Source organism: Eurosta solidaginis, chromosome X, assembly GCF_040869045.1.
Source record: "Eurosta solidaginis isolate ZX-2024a chromosome X, ASM4086904v1, whole genome shotgun sequence".
NCBI lineage: Eukaryota > Metazoa > Arthropoda > Insecta > Diptera > Tephritidae > Eurosta > Eurosta solidaginis.
Genome location: NC_090324.1, coordinates 5,085,571 through 5,098,804, shown reverse-complemented (window position 1 = coordinate 5,098,804; position 13,234 = coordinate 5,085,571). Strand labels below are relative to the sequence as shown.

General features: G+C 37.8%; 1 protein-coding gene across 1 annotated transcript in view; it reads left to right on the top strand.

Annotated features, from left to right (window-relative positions):
• Window positions 1–13,234, top strand: part of Ca-alpha1D (Ca[2+]-channel protein alpha[[1]] subunit D) — a 6,221,746-nt gene that overhangs the window by 1,950,316 nt on the left and 4,258,196 nt on the right. Inside the window, exon 12 of the mRNA XM_067758067.1 lies at window positions 5,320–5,530. Within this exon, the coding sequence (XP_067614168.1) occupies window positions 5,320–5,530 (211 nt within the window). The remainder of the gene's footprint in view (window positions 1–5,319; window positions 5,531–13,234) is intronic.

The following is a 13,234-nucleotide window of genomic DNA, read 5'->3' as shown; positions in this document are numbered from 1 at the left end:
ATGTCATTCAACTATGTATGGTGTAAACCAACTTTCAGGTACACAGATTACGTCCAAAGCTGAATATTCATTGAATTGAAATGAATAAGGTTAAATCGCGCTTGTTTTTAGACAACAAATTTACCATTTCTAGACTGCCCTCGGTAGCACCACTTACGCCTCTGCTAGCAGACATAAGCAACACACAAATAACCCAAAATTATGTTAGGTTGAACTTCTCGGAAGTTTCTTTAACGACCAAACTGGAAAATCCTATCAAAAACCACGACATATGTTATAAAATAACGCCGTCCTCTTGCCAATACTACAAGCTCTCTAAGACCTTTGCGACTTGCTCCTTCTAGATCTGAGAGCCGTGTCACTCCTAATAGTCTAGGCGTCTTAGGCTGGCAAAGGCAAGGCACGCGCACAAAACTTGCTCGATCGTTTCCTCCTCCAACCCGCACTTCCTAAATCTGCTAGCACTGGCCAAGCCTAAGGGCATGTGGCGCTAGACGCCAGTGTCCAGTCAGAATAACTGTTATGAGTCTATAGTCCCTTCTATTTAATGAATGGAGAAATTTTATTACCCTAAGGTTGTAAGACCTATACAGGATCTTCGACATTTTGCAGCCCCGCGCTTTGGTCTACACCTTTCCCTCTTGGTCGATCATTTCCACCTCTCGCGGTCTCTTAATCTAGCCCAATCTAATTGGAACGTGAACGGAGTAAGCCTCGAAGAATGCGAACTTTTAGTTAGTTCATCTACTTTTTCATTCCCATTTATTCCCATATGCCCTGGGACCCAATTCCGATGTATGCTTCTCCGATTCTTTCCAGGTATTGTTTTCACCCTAACACACTTTTAGATGTTGTGCTATGCGAGATTATTGCTTTAATGGCTGCTTGGTTTCCAATATAAAAGATGATGTGGATACAGTTCAAGGTTTTTTTTTCAGTGTTTCTACTGCTTTTGTTACGGCTTTAACTTACGCCTGAAAAATTCTACCAAGATCTGATGGCTTATAGAATCTGTTTATTTCCGGATCTGCATCGTATACCACAGACCCTACTCCTCCCATTTCTTCGACACCACCTGTGCACACACGTACACCAACCAACCACTTCTATTTTGGCTCTAAGAGCCCTTTCGAAATACAGATGCGGAGTCAGGTAGTCTGTTCCTTGTGTAATTGATGACGGTATACTACTACTGCCGTATGGTCTGTGCTTAAGCTGCCCCGAGGCACTGAGCCTCGTTGCAGTTGTTACGCTATGTTAACGCTATGTTCTTTGCCACTAGGTCTCCATGTAGAATGGCATAGACTGCAGCCGTTGCAGTTGTTTTCAGGGCTTTAGAAACGCTAAGCTTTGAAGGCCTGCGTACCCCCACTAATTTTTTGAGGTAGGTTTTTGTTTTTTATGTGGATATCCACCAAGCAAAACTCCATAGTTTGTGGTAGTCTCTACAATCGCTGTAAATAAGCAATGAGAAAAAGAGGGCCGATATTTATTACTAGTAACGGCTGAATGTGCTCCAATGTATTTAGGACCATCCCTGATCGCGCTCGGTAACAATAAATTATAAATTATAAATATTCCTAGGCTTATTCATCCAATGCAGTGCCGTGTCTACCTACGTGCCTTAGTGTGTGCATTAGGGTGGTTACAAAGTATATGGTGAATTTAAATTTTTTTATATCTTTCGGGGCACCCTCTGAAAATATGACAGTAGATCAGAAAATGATTATTGCAAAGTTTCAGGCCAATACGATAATGTTAGCACGTGCCTCATTGAGGTAAAAGTTACGAAAAAAGCGATTTTTCAGAAAAAATTTTAGTGTTTCGTCAGTAAAAGCGAAACCATTTATGCCAGGAACTTCACTCGTATATCATTCGATATTTATTGTATTAATTTTGATCTTAAAAATATTTTCATAAAGCGGTTATTTTTAGCAGTATTTGGCATGATCGGATAAATACAAAATACCAAAACCGTTTTATAAAAATATTGTTAAAATCAAAATTAATACAAATAAAATTACCTATCGAATGATATAAGAGTGAAGTTCCTGGCATAAATGGTTTCGCTTTTACTGACGAAACACTACAATTTTTTTTTGAAAAATCGCTGTTTTTCCTAACTTTGACCTCAATGAGGCACGTGTTAACGTTAAAAAGCCGATATACGCATGGTCGGAGAAGGTTTAGCAAGGACATTCAAGCATACCTTGATATGTCACGTTCAGATTTCAAAGTAATTTTAAGAACATTGCTGGATGTTTCACCAACATATGCAGGGACACATTCCTGGTTCACTATCTGCAGACTGGTTTGCAATATGTATGAAATTAGAGACTCGGTCATATAATTCCATGCATTGTAATGCGCATTTGCATCCGCGCCTCTGGCCCTTTGCTCCCTCCCTCTTGTGATAGCTTCTTGCACTTCACCGGTGGTCCCTCCGCAGTATAGGCGGTATCACAGGATACCACGATAAATGCCTGCTTAAACTTCTGCTCGACGGCCACTACTGCAAGGTTCTCAGTAGTGTAATAAGCCAGCATATATGAATGCAGCTGTTTTCTTACCAGCTCGCATACTTTTTCCTTCCGATTGCGCGTAGTAATCACCAACATGTGCGCTGAGCCCAGAAACGTTTCCTCCCAATGAGAGCCATGGCCCCTGGATCAGCGCCACGTCAAACGAACCCTCCTCAAGAGTTAGGCGGAGTCCGCTCGACGCCATTTTACTGTAGTACACACATTTTATTTAATAAAAATACTCTTACCTACAAGGCACATTCCACCGAAATTGTATTTAAAATAAAAAAGCCGCAATTAAATCCTCAAATCTCTTGCCGGCAGCACCTGAGGAAAAGATAAAGAAACGTTGCTACGCACGTACAAAGTGATTGGCCCGCCGCTCATGAGCTACGCGTCCCCAGTTTGGTCGCCTGGTTTTAAAAGCACATACTGGAAAAGGCTCCAAATGCTGCTATAAGAACTGCCACGAGATGTCTCCTTATAACCCCCGAACATAGTGAGGCCAAAGAGCTCAACATGCACAACAAGCACAGCGAAATGCTGAACAGGCAGTTTTTGATGGACTGTCACAAACCAGGATGTGCTAGATAACAACTGCTTGATCTATGAAGAGATCCATCACCTACCAACACAGCCGTTTGATCTAGGCAAGCTTGAGCAGGCCCTAAGTCAAATCCACACAGAATCGGTAAATGTTTTTGGCAGGACATCCCTTTGAACCCTGTTTTTAATATACAATATCGTTCTCTTGCAGAGGAAGAAAGCACACTACCAAGGTAGACACGAGTCACCATAGCGCAACTTCGTTCTAGATATTGTAAAAGGTTAAACTTTTACTTTTTCTGAATCAACCCCGACACATGTAATGTATGTCCTGCATGCGATGTGCCCCCACATGACACCACCCATCTTTTCAATTGTAGTGTGGAACCTACGCTTCTAACACCAATCTACCTATGGTCCGAACCTGTTGAAACTCCCAGTTTTCTTGGACTCACGTAAGAGGATTTTTTTGACAATTTGGAGTGGTCGTGCCCATTGAATGGGGTGAAGCACTGTTAACACAACAACAACTCACAGCACCATGGGTTGCTTGTCCGCTTTCAACACCTTCGTCATGAAGTCTACGTCCTCTTCTTGCCCTTGTTTTAAGGCTTTCGAGGTTATTTTCGACTTCACCCCTTCTAGGCAATTAGGACTGTTGTCCTTCCGACTTTATTTCCGGAGGCTCACATAACTTTTTCCTGTACTCCAGGACAATCTGTCAAACTGAATGTATACTCGTGCCGGTTGCAGTACGGAGGGTTCTCGCAGCAAACCTCTTGAACTGCCTTCGACCTACCCCTACCGCTTCACATGCCCATCCCAAGCGCTCGCTCTCTAGTTGAATCCAAGCGTTAGACAGTTCTTATGCTGCTCGGTCCTGCGGGGAGCTCTCTTACTCCTTTTACCGTTCTTTTTCTCCGTTTGTATTTTTATGCTCTAACGACACGGAGCTCATTGACTCTCCACTACTATCGCTCCCCTAGTTCGACGCATCGTTTATTGTGTTTTTGTCCTCCTTGGATTGCTACTCTATTCTACCTCTCGCATCCTATTTATTATAATAAGATCTCAAGTATATCCGTCGTGGTGTGGTGGTAGCGTGCTCCGAGGATCCTGGGTTCACGCCCCGGTAAAAACAACATCGAAAATTGAGGAAAAAAGTTTTTCTAAGCGGGATTGCACCTCGGCAGTGGTTTGGGAAACACTCCTAGTGCATTTCTGCCATGAAAAGCTTCTCATGCTTTCCATGAAAAGCTTCTCAGTGAAAACTCATATGTCTTGCAGATTCCGCTCGGACATGTAGGTCCCGCCCCACCAATTTGTAAAAAATATAAATATATTATTGCGCCTTATTTTTTTAAGTATTTCATCTTAGTCGTCCCACCACCTGCTCGACAAGGCGGGCTCAGGGGTACAGAATTAATTATGGGGAAAGAACCGTCCGCCATAGAAGCGCCCCTTTCTTTGGTAAAGCTATCAATACTTCCCAGGATGGCACGATATCGGTAAGGCTCCGTTGGAACACAGCCGCATATATCCCCTGGTTGCAAATCATTCAATAGCCACGGTCCGCATAACACCCTAGATTATTGGATTCTTGTTCACCGTCATCCTGCCGCTCTCCTATAAGGCGAAACGGCGTAAATGCCAGCCCCAAACCGCTCAACCGCACAGTCGGGCGCTGTGAAGTTCGGCTAAGCCCTCACACCATTGACAAGGTGCGTACCCTAGTGAGATCTTGGTTGGTATAGTTTTCTTTTAAATTAGTGCATACATATTGCTCCAAATATAAAAAACACACGAAAAATTTGTTCATTGGGACAATTTTCACAGTTATGTTATATTTTCATATATGATATAAATCGTTGAAAAGGTTTAATCTCGTCATATGTGACTCGGAGAGACATCTCCCTATTATTTTCACTTTTGTGACCTGATAAGAAGCCGAACTGTTTGTTTCTAGTAAAGTTACCTTTGTTTTGTTTTAACTTAAACCCCTGGGCGGCTGTAGGTAACATAAAAACAATAGCTTCCTAGACGTACACCTGTTTACACATCGAACTTCACGAGTACTTGGTATTCAGCTTTTTATTTTTTTAGAAAACTCCAACAGTGCTCTTTAATTATGGTGGGCAATACATACAAATAATGGTATAATATAGAAGTTATTTGTAAAATAAAATTTCAGAAAAATAAAGAATAAGATTATGTCTGTATAACTATGAATTTTGTTTCAAAATACTTACAGGTATTGGCGATCGCTTTCCAATCTTGTGGCTTCCCTTTTGAATTCAATACAATCGATTGCATCACTTTTACTGCTCTTGTTCCTTTTTATTGTAATATTTGCTCTTTTGGGTATGCAGGTGTTTGGAGGAAAATTCAACTTCCATCCAAAGGAGGAAAAACCACGCTGGAATTTCGATTGCTTTTGGCAAAGTCTTTTAACTGTATTTCAGGTAATTTTATAAGTTTGTATATCTATATTCAAAGATGCGCATACATATGCATACATATATTTAACTAACTATCACCATTTATATATTAAAGACTGAAATTTTCGAATCCAGTTATAGGTGGGAAAGTTACATACAGTGGTCCGTGCATATAATCACGGAAAACTCCTCACATGTACTTTGAATGAAATCTTTGCTTGGGAGCAGTGGCAGAGCTACAGGCCGCCGCACAGTGTATTACTTTTATGTTCTAGAAAATATTATTTATTAAAGGTATATAACTGAATTTCAAAAATTCTTTTGAAATTCTCTTTATAAATGCGTAAATAAGCGAAAAAATAAAAACTATGAAACTTGAACTAAGTTGAATCGACTAACGGAGCTTTATTTGGCAGCATATCATTTGAGAAAAAGTTTTAACTTAGCTTTTTGCCAATGAATGTGAAAGTTTAAATTGCTGGCCTGCTTTGAGTTATACTTCAATTGCTTTAATATAATATTGTGTTTATTTTATGAGGTATGCTATTTTAGTAAAAATACATTTTTGTGATTTTAGTTGAACAGGAATTAGTTTTTCATGTAATAGTGGGATAATGTTAAATTAAGTAAAATTTTTGAAATGTTTTGATTTCATAAGACCAGCAGTCTCATTATCCGCGATTATCCCATTTAATTTTTATATACGCTTGTTTGATACTATTCGCAAAACTAAACTAGCATCATGTGAAGAGGATCTGGAGCAGTTTTGCTAGCCCTAAGCGTATATATTTGTTTGTTTTTTTGTATTCTATTTATTTTTATTTTTGTTATGGTAAGATGGCGCAAATTTTCTGTTCGTATTTGTTTTTACGGTATTTGTGTTTTCAATCATTTAAAGTTGCTTTAGCCCCCACTTCCTCTCCTTTTAGTGTTTGGAAACAATAGATATTCGAATAGAATTGAAGACAATAGCCTTGCTATGCTAAACATATTATGCAAACGCCAAAAAGGGTTTAATGTTATTCATTTCAATGCGCGTAGCCTGAACATCGAATATATGGATATTATTAGAGCCGTGTTCGAACCGTCGTGTGTTGACGTTATTTGCGTATCCGAAACCTGGTTTAGATCTGAAGTCAAGGACGCCCATTTTGACATAAAGGACTACGTACTGTATAGGATGGATAGGAAGGATAAGAAGGGTGGTGGTGTAGCTATATATTGTAGAAAGTATCTTAGGAGTCGGTTAATATCAGGTATATCTGATAGCGGTACTGAGCATTTGTTAGTTGAAGTGTCTAGTCCATTGTCCAAAGTTCTTTTATCGTGTGTTTATAATCCTCATAAATATTGTAGTGTTAAGGAATACTTTACAATGTTGTCCTCAGTCGCTGTTGATTTTACTGATATTATGGAGATTTTAATGTAAACCTTTTATGTAGTGACGTATATAGCAGCCGGCTGTTAGACGATGTTTCCGGTGTTGGTCTTGGTGTAGTTAACATGTCTGTTCCCACAAGGTTCGGACAAACTTGCTGTCCTAGTCTTCTCGATTATTTCATAGTATCTGATGTGTCAATTGTTCTAAAGTTTGATCAAATGTCGTTTGTCTCGGACCATGACCTAATTTTCTGTTCGTTTGACATTAAGTTTAATGACAATGATATAGCTTCTAGTCTGCCCCTTTTCCCAGATTACCGAATGCTGAACGTAAACAATCTATTAGATGACATTGCTCACATTAACTGGTCGGTTTGTTGGGGTCTAAGCTCGGTACATGAAAAATTAAGATTTTTGAATGGTATCCTGGGAAATCTCTATACGGCTCATGTTCGTGCCTATCTGGGTAAACCATCTTGCCCTTGGTTAAACAGATCAGTTCGAACAATGATCATCAAGCGTAATAAAAGATACTCCGTTTGGAAAAGGAACCGCAATGAAACCAATTGGCGTGAATACAAGCTTGTCCGGAACGAGACCACTGCTATTATAAAGTGAGAGAAGTGTAAATATTTTAGTAAAATGTTGGACACATCATTGCCGAATCATGTTTTGTGGCGTAATTTAAAACATCTTCGTGTACATGTAAGTGACAGTTCTGATTGTTCCCTCTGCCCCGACCTCCTAAATAATGCATTTGTTTGCCGCGTCTCCCAGTCTTGTGTTAGTACTAGTACCCCCGCCAATACTTCCTCTGTCGTGCCCGTGTGTCGAATCTTTGAGTTTAAAACTGTGTCGGAATATGATGTGGCTAGATGCATTTACAATATAAAATCGAATGCAATTGGTGAGGACAACATACCAATTAAGTTCGTGAAATTGATTGCACCTTACATTTTGCCAACCCTCACCCATATCCTGAATCACAGTATCACAACTTCATGCTTCCCTGATGGGTGGAAAGTGGCCACTGTTCGACCCATCGCCAAAAATTAAGTCTGCATGTTGCCCAGTGATTTTCGGCCAATAAGCATCTTGCCTGCTCTCTCAAAGGTCTTCGAGATATTGCTGTTCGAACAAATACTTGACAATATTAAAAAGTTTGCCCTCTTGTCCCCATATCAGTCAGGCTTCAGAGCTAGGCATAGTTGTTCCACGGCTATACTAAAAATTTTAGATGACATTAGGGGATCCTTCGACAAAAATCAACTGACTTTACTATGCTTACTTGACTTTTCAAAAGCGTTTGACTCGGTGAATTATGACTTGCTTTGTATGAAGCTAAACAACTACTTTGGTTTTAAGGATTCCACAACGCGTCTCATGCGGAGCTATCTGACGGGTAGATCCCAGCGTGTCAAAATGTGCTCCGAAGCGTCTAGTCTAAAACCGTTACTCACTGGGGTACCGCAAGGATCAATTTTGGGGCCGCTACTATTCAGTATTTTTATTAACGATATTTTCTTTGTATGCCAGCATGTACACATGCATGCTTATGCTGACGATATACAGCTATATCTATCCGGGAATCATGAGGACACAGGTGATATATGCTCGAGGTTGAATAGGGACCTAACATCCATTTCTGACTGGGCGACGAAAAATGAACTATGCCCAAATAGTGATAAATCGTATGTGCTGCCCATAGCTAAAAAGCGAATAGATTTTCAAAATATACCACCTGTGTACATTGCCGACAAAAGCCTAAAACTAGTAACCAAAGTAACCAAACTTGGTTTCATTATCAATACTACTTTGACTTGCAACGACCATGTGAACTCTGTTGTTAGTAAGGTGTATTATGTTCTGAGGAACCTGAGAATGTCTGCAACCTTTACCCCCGCTAACATTAGGAGAAAGCTTGCCATACAATTAATTATGCCGATAATTTGCTACTCTGAGCTAGTGTACAGCAAGTTAAGTTCCCAGTCTGCACACAAAATTGATGTAGCATTCAACCATGTCACCCGTTATGTGTTCGGATTAAGAAAGTTTGACCACATATCTGGTTGGAGATCGCGTTTGTTGGGCTGTGAAATTTCTAATTACCTGAAAGCCAGAAACTGTATTTTTCTCTATCGACTTATTAGTTATAAAGATCCAAGCTACTTATATGATAAGTTAGTTTTCCCCAGATCTGCCCGAATCAACGATTTAATAGTGCCAACTTATAACTATTTAACTTCGGCCCGGCTATTCTTTGTCAATGCTATTCGTACATGGAACTCTATTCCAGCACCTATTCGAAGTAGTCTTAATAAAAGCAACTTTATAAATATTATTTATACTTATTTCAGTTAACATCGCGGGTTCGAATCGAGCTCAAGGCCTAACAATAATTTTTTTTTATCATTATTATTGTTATGATAAATTTTTTCTTAATTGAAAAAATTTTTAAATTAGAACAGAAGAAAGAAAAAATTTAGACAACTGCCAAAGCTCGTTGTATAGATCCATTTCGGGAACTGCTAAATTCCTTCATCGGCAACGTTTAGGCTCCGCTGCTATAACCATTCAGCCACCACAGCGGTTTTTTGTTTGTCTTCATTAATCCTACTTCTATTCTGGTTCGTGCCAATTGATATTCACAACACTGCGACATCTGTTGCAGAATGGCTGTGAAAATTGGACTTGTTTGTTGGCAATGCTGCCATAGTGTCATATTTTATTGACACTTTTTTCCCCGTGCTCTGGGATGTATTAACAATTTTTGTTGTTATATCGACCTACTGATTTTAAGATCGCGGGTTCGAATCGAGCTCAAGGCCTAACAATAATTTTTTTTATCATTATTATTGTTATGATAAATTTTTTCTTAATTGAAAAAATTTTTAAATTAGAATAGAAGAAAGAAAAAATTTAGACAACTGCCAAAGCTCGTTGTATAGATCCATTTCGGGAACTGCTAAATTCCTTCATCGGCAACGTTTAGGCTCCGCTGCTATAACCATTCAGCCACCACAGCGGTTTTTTGTTTGTCTTCATTAATCCTACTACTATTCTGGTTCGTGCCAATTGATATTCACAACACTGCGACATCTGTTGCAGAATGGCTGTGAAAATTGGACTTGTTTGTTGGCAATGCTGCCATAGTGTCATATTTTATTGACACTTTTTTCCCCGTGCTCTGGGATGTATTAACAATTTTTGTTGTTATATCGGCCTACTGATTTTAAGATCGCGGGTTCGAATCGAGCTCAAGGCCTAACAGCTCCGCTGCTATAACCATTCAGCCACCACAGCGGTTTTTTGTTTGTCTTCATTAATCCTACTTCTATTCTGGTTCGTGCCAATTGATATTCACAACACTGCGACATCTGTTGCAGAATGGCTGTTTTTCAATTAAGAAAAAATTTATCATAACAATAATAATGATAAAAAAATTATTGTTAGGCCTTGAGCTCGATTCGAACCCGCGATCTTAAAATCAGTAGGCCGATATAACAACAAAAATTGTTAATACATCCCAGAGCACGGGGAAAAAAGTGTCAATAAAATATGACACTATGGCAGCATTGCCAACAAACAAGTCCAATTTTCACAGCCATTCTGCAACAGATGTCGCAGTGTTGTGAATATCAATTGGCACGAACCAGAATAGACGTAGGATTAATGAAGACAAACAAAAAACCGCTGTGGTGGCTGAATGGTTATAGCAGCGGAGCCTAAACGTTGCCGATGAAGGAATTTAGCAGTTCCCGAAATGGATCTATACAACGAGCTTTGGCAGTTGTCTAAATTTTTTCTTTCTTCTATTCTAATTTAAAAATTTTTTCAATTAAGAAAAAATTTATCATAACAATAATAATGATAAAAAAAATTATTGTTAGGCCTTGAGCTCGATTCGAACCCGCGATCTTAAAATCAGTAGGCCGATATAACAACAAAAATTGTTAATACATCCCAGAGCACGGGGAAAAAAGTGTCAATAAAATATGACACTATGGCAGCATTGCCAACAAACAAGTCCAATTTTCACAGCCATTCTGCAACAGATGTCGCAGTGTTGTGAATATCAATTGGCACGAACCAGAATAGAAGTAGGATTAATGAAGACAAACAAAAAACCGCTGTGGTGGCTGAATGGTTATAGCAGCGGAGCCTAAACGTTGCCGATGAAGGAATTTAGCAGTTCCCGAAATGGATCTATACAACGAGCTTTGGCAGTTGTCTAAATTTTTTCTTTCTTCTATTCTAATTTAAAAATTTTTTCAATTAAGAAAAAATTTATCATAACAATAATAATGATAAAAAAAATTATTGTTAGGCCTTGAGCTCGATTCGAACCCGCGATCTTAAAATCAGTAGGCCGATATAACAACAAAAATTGTTATTTCAGTTAACGTAAATATGTATATCTGAGTTTTCGCTATCTACAATTACTAGTCAATGTGAATGAGATTTCCCACTATGTTATTCTCAAAGTGTAATAATTTATTTATTTATTTATATATTAACTATAGATGCTAGTTTTAAATACAATTTTGCTATTAAATTTTTTATTTACAAATTTGAGTTTGTTTAACATAAGTTCGACTTATTTTATTATTTTTATTATTATAAGAGTTATTCATCTTGGTTGTACTATAAAAGATCCTAGATCTTATTGTACTAATATCTTGTCAATAAATACATACATACATACATACATACTTTAGCTGGAGGAAAATGCAGGTTTTCATGTAATATTTTGTTTTCAGGAAATATGGCAATTTGAAGGGACGAACTCGTCGAGATTCGGTATAAGCAAAATAACGCAAAAGAAAACAAGTAAGAACGGGACTGTCTTCGGCTGTGCCGAAGACTTCATACCTTTCATGAATGGGGCTGAACAATAATCTTATCCCGTTCGTAATCTCCGAATAATCGGATGTATAAGATAAGAAATATATAGTGAACAGATCTACATACCTTAACGATTTTTAAGATAAATATAAAATAAAAAACGGGTAGGTACTTTGTGTGAGGATGCAAAGTTTCAGGTTTTTTGTGGTCTGCGTGTAAAAACTATGACTACGAATCACGTATTTCAAAAATATATGACGAAAACGTAACTATTTGATGAAATTTGATGAATTTTGAAGATTCTAGCCGTAAAAAAGGGGTCAAAATGACAGTTTATATGAAGTATATAATATATATACGACCGATCTCTATGATTTTTTCAGACAACAATATATGCTATATACGTAAGCATTTTGTGAAATTTGAAGCTTCTAACTGTTAAAATGGGGCAGAAATTGCGCAAAGTTTCTTATCTGAACAATCGGTTGTATGAGATATATACTATGTGTACCACCGATCTCAATGATTTTTTCAGACATCAATATATGCTATACACGTAAGCAGTTGGTGAAATTTGAAGCTTCTAGCTGTTAAAATTTGGCCGAAATCGTAAAAAAAATATATATATACTAAATATATATACTATATATACCATCATATATATATTATATATATCACCGATCTCTATGATTTTTTGACACAACAATACATACTATATACGTAAGCAATCGGTGAAATTTAAAGCTTATAACTGTTAAAATGGGGAAGAAATTGCGCAAAGTTTCTTATCTGAACAATCGGTTGTATGGGATATATACTATATATACCACCGGTATCTATGATTTTCTCAGACAACAATATATGCTATACACGTAAGCATTTGGTGAAATTTGAACATATCTAAACGATTTTTAAGATAAATATAAAATAAAAAATAGGTAGGTAATCTGTGTGAGGATGCAAAGCTTCACGTTTTTTGTGGTCTGCATGTAAAAACTATGGCTACGAATCACGTATTTCAAAAATATATGACGTAAACGTAACTATTTGATGAAATTTGATGAATCTTGAAGCTTCTAGCCGTAAAAAAGGGGTCAATATGACAGTTTATATGAAGTATATAATATATATACCACCGATCTCTATGATTTTTTCAGACAACAATATATGCTATATACGAAAGCATTTTGTGAAATTTGAAGCTTCTAACTGTTAAAACGCGGCAGAAATTGCACAAAGTTTCTTATCTGAACAATCGGTTGTATGAGATATATACTATGTATATCACCGATCTCAATGATTTTTTCAGACATCAATATATGCTATACACGTAAGCAGTTGGTGAAATTTGAAGCTTCTAGCTGTTAAAATGGGGTAGAAATTGCGAAAAGTTTCTTATCTGAACAATCGGTTGTATGAGATATATACTATATATAGAACCGATCTCTATGATTTTTTGAGACAACAATATATGCTATATACGTAAGCAATCAGTGAAATTTG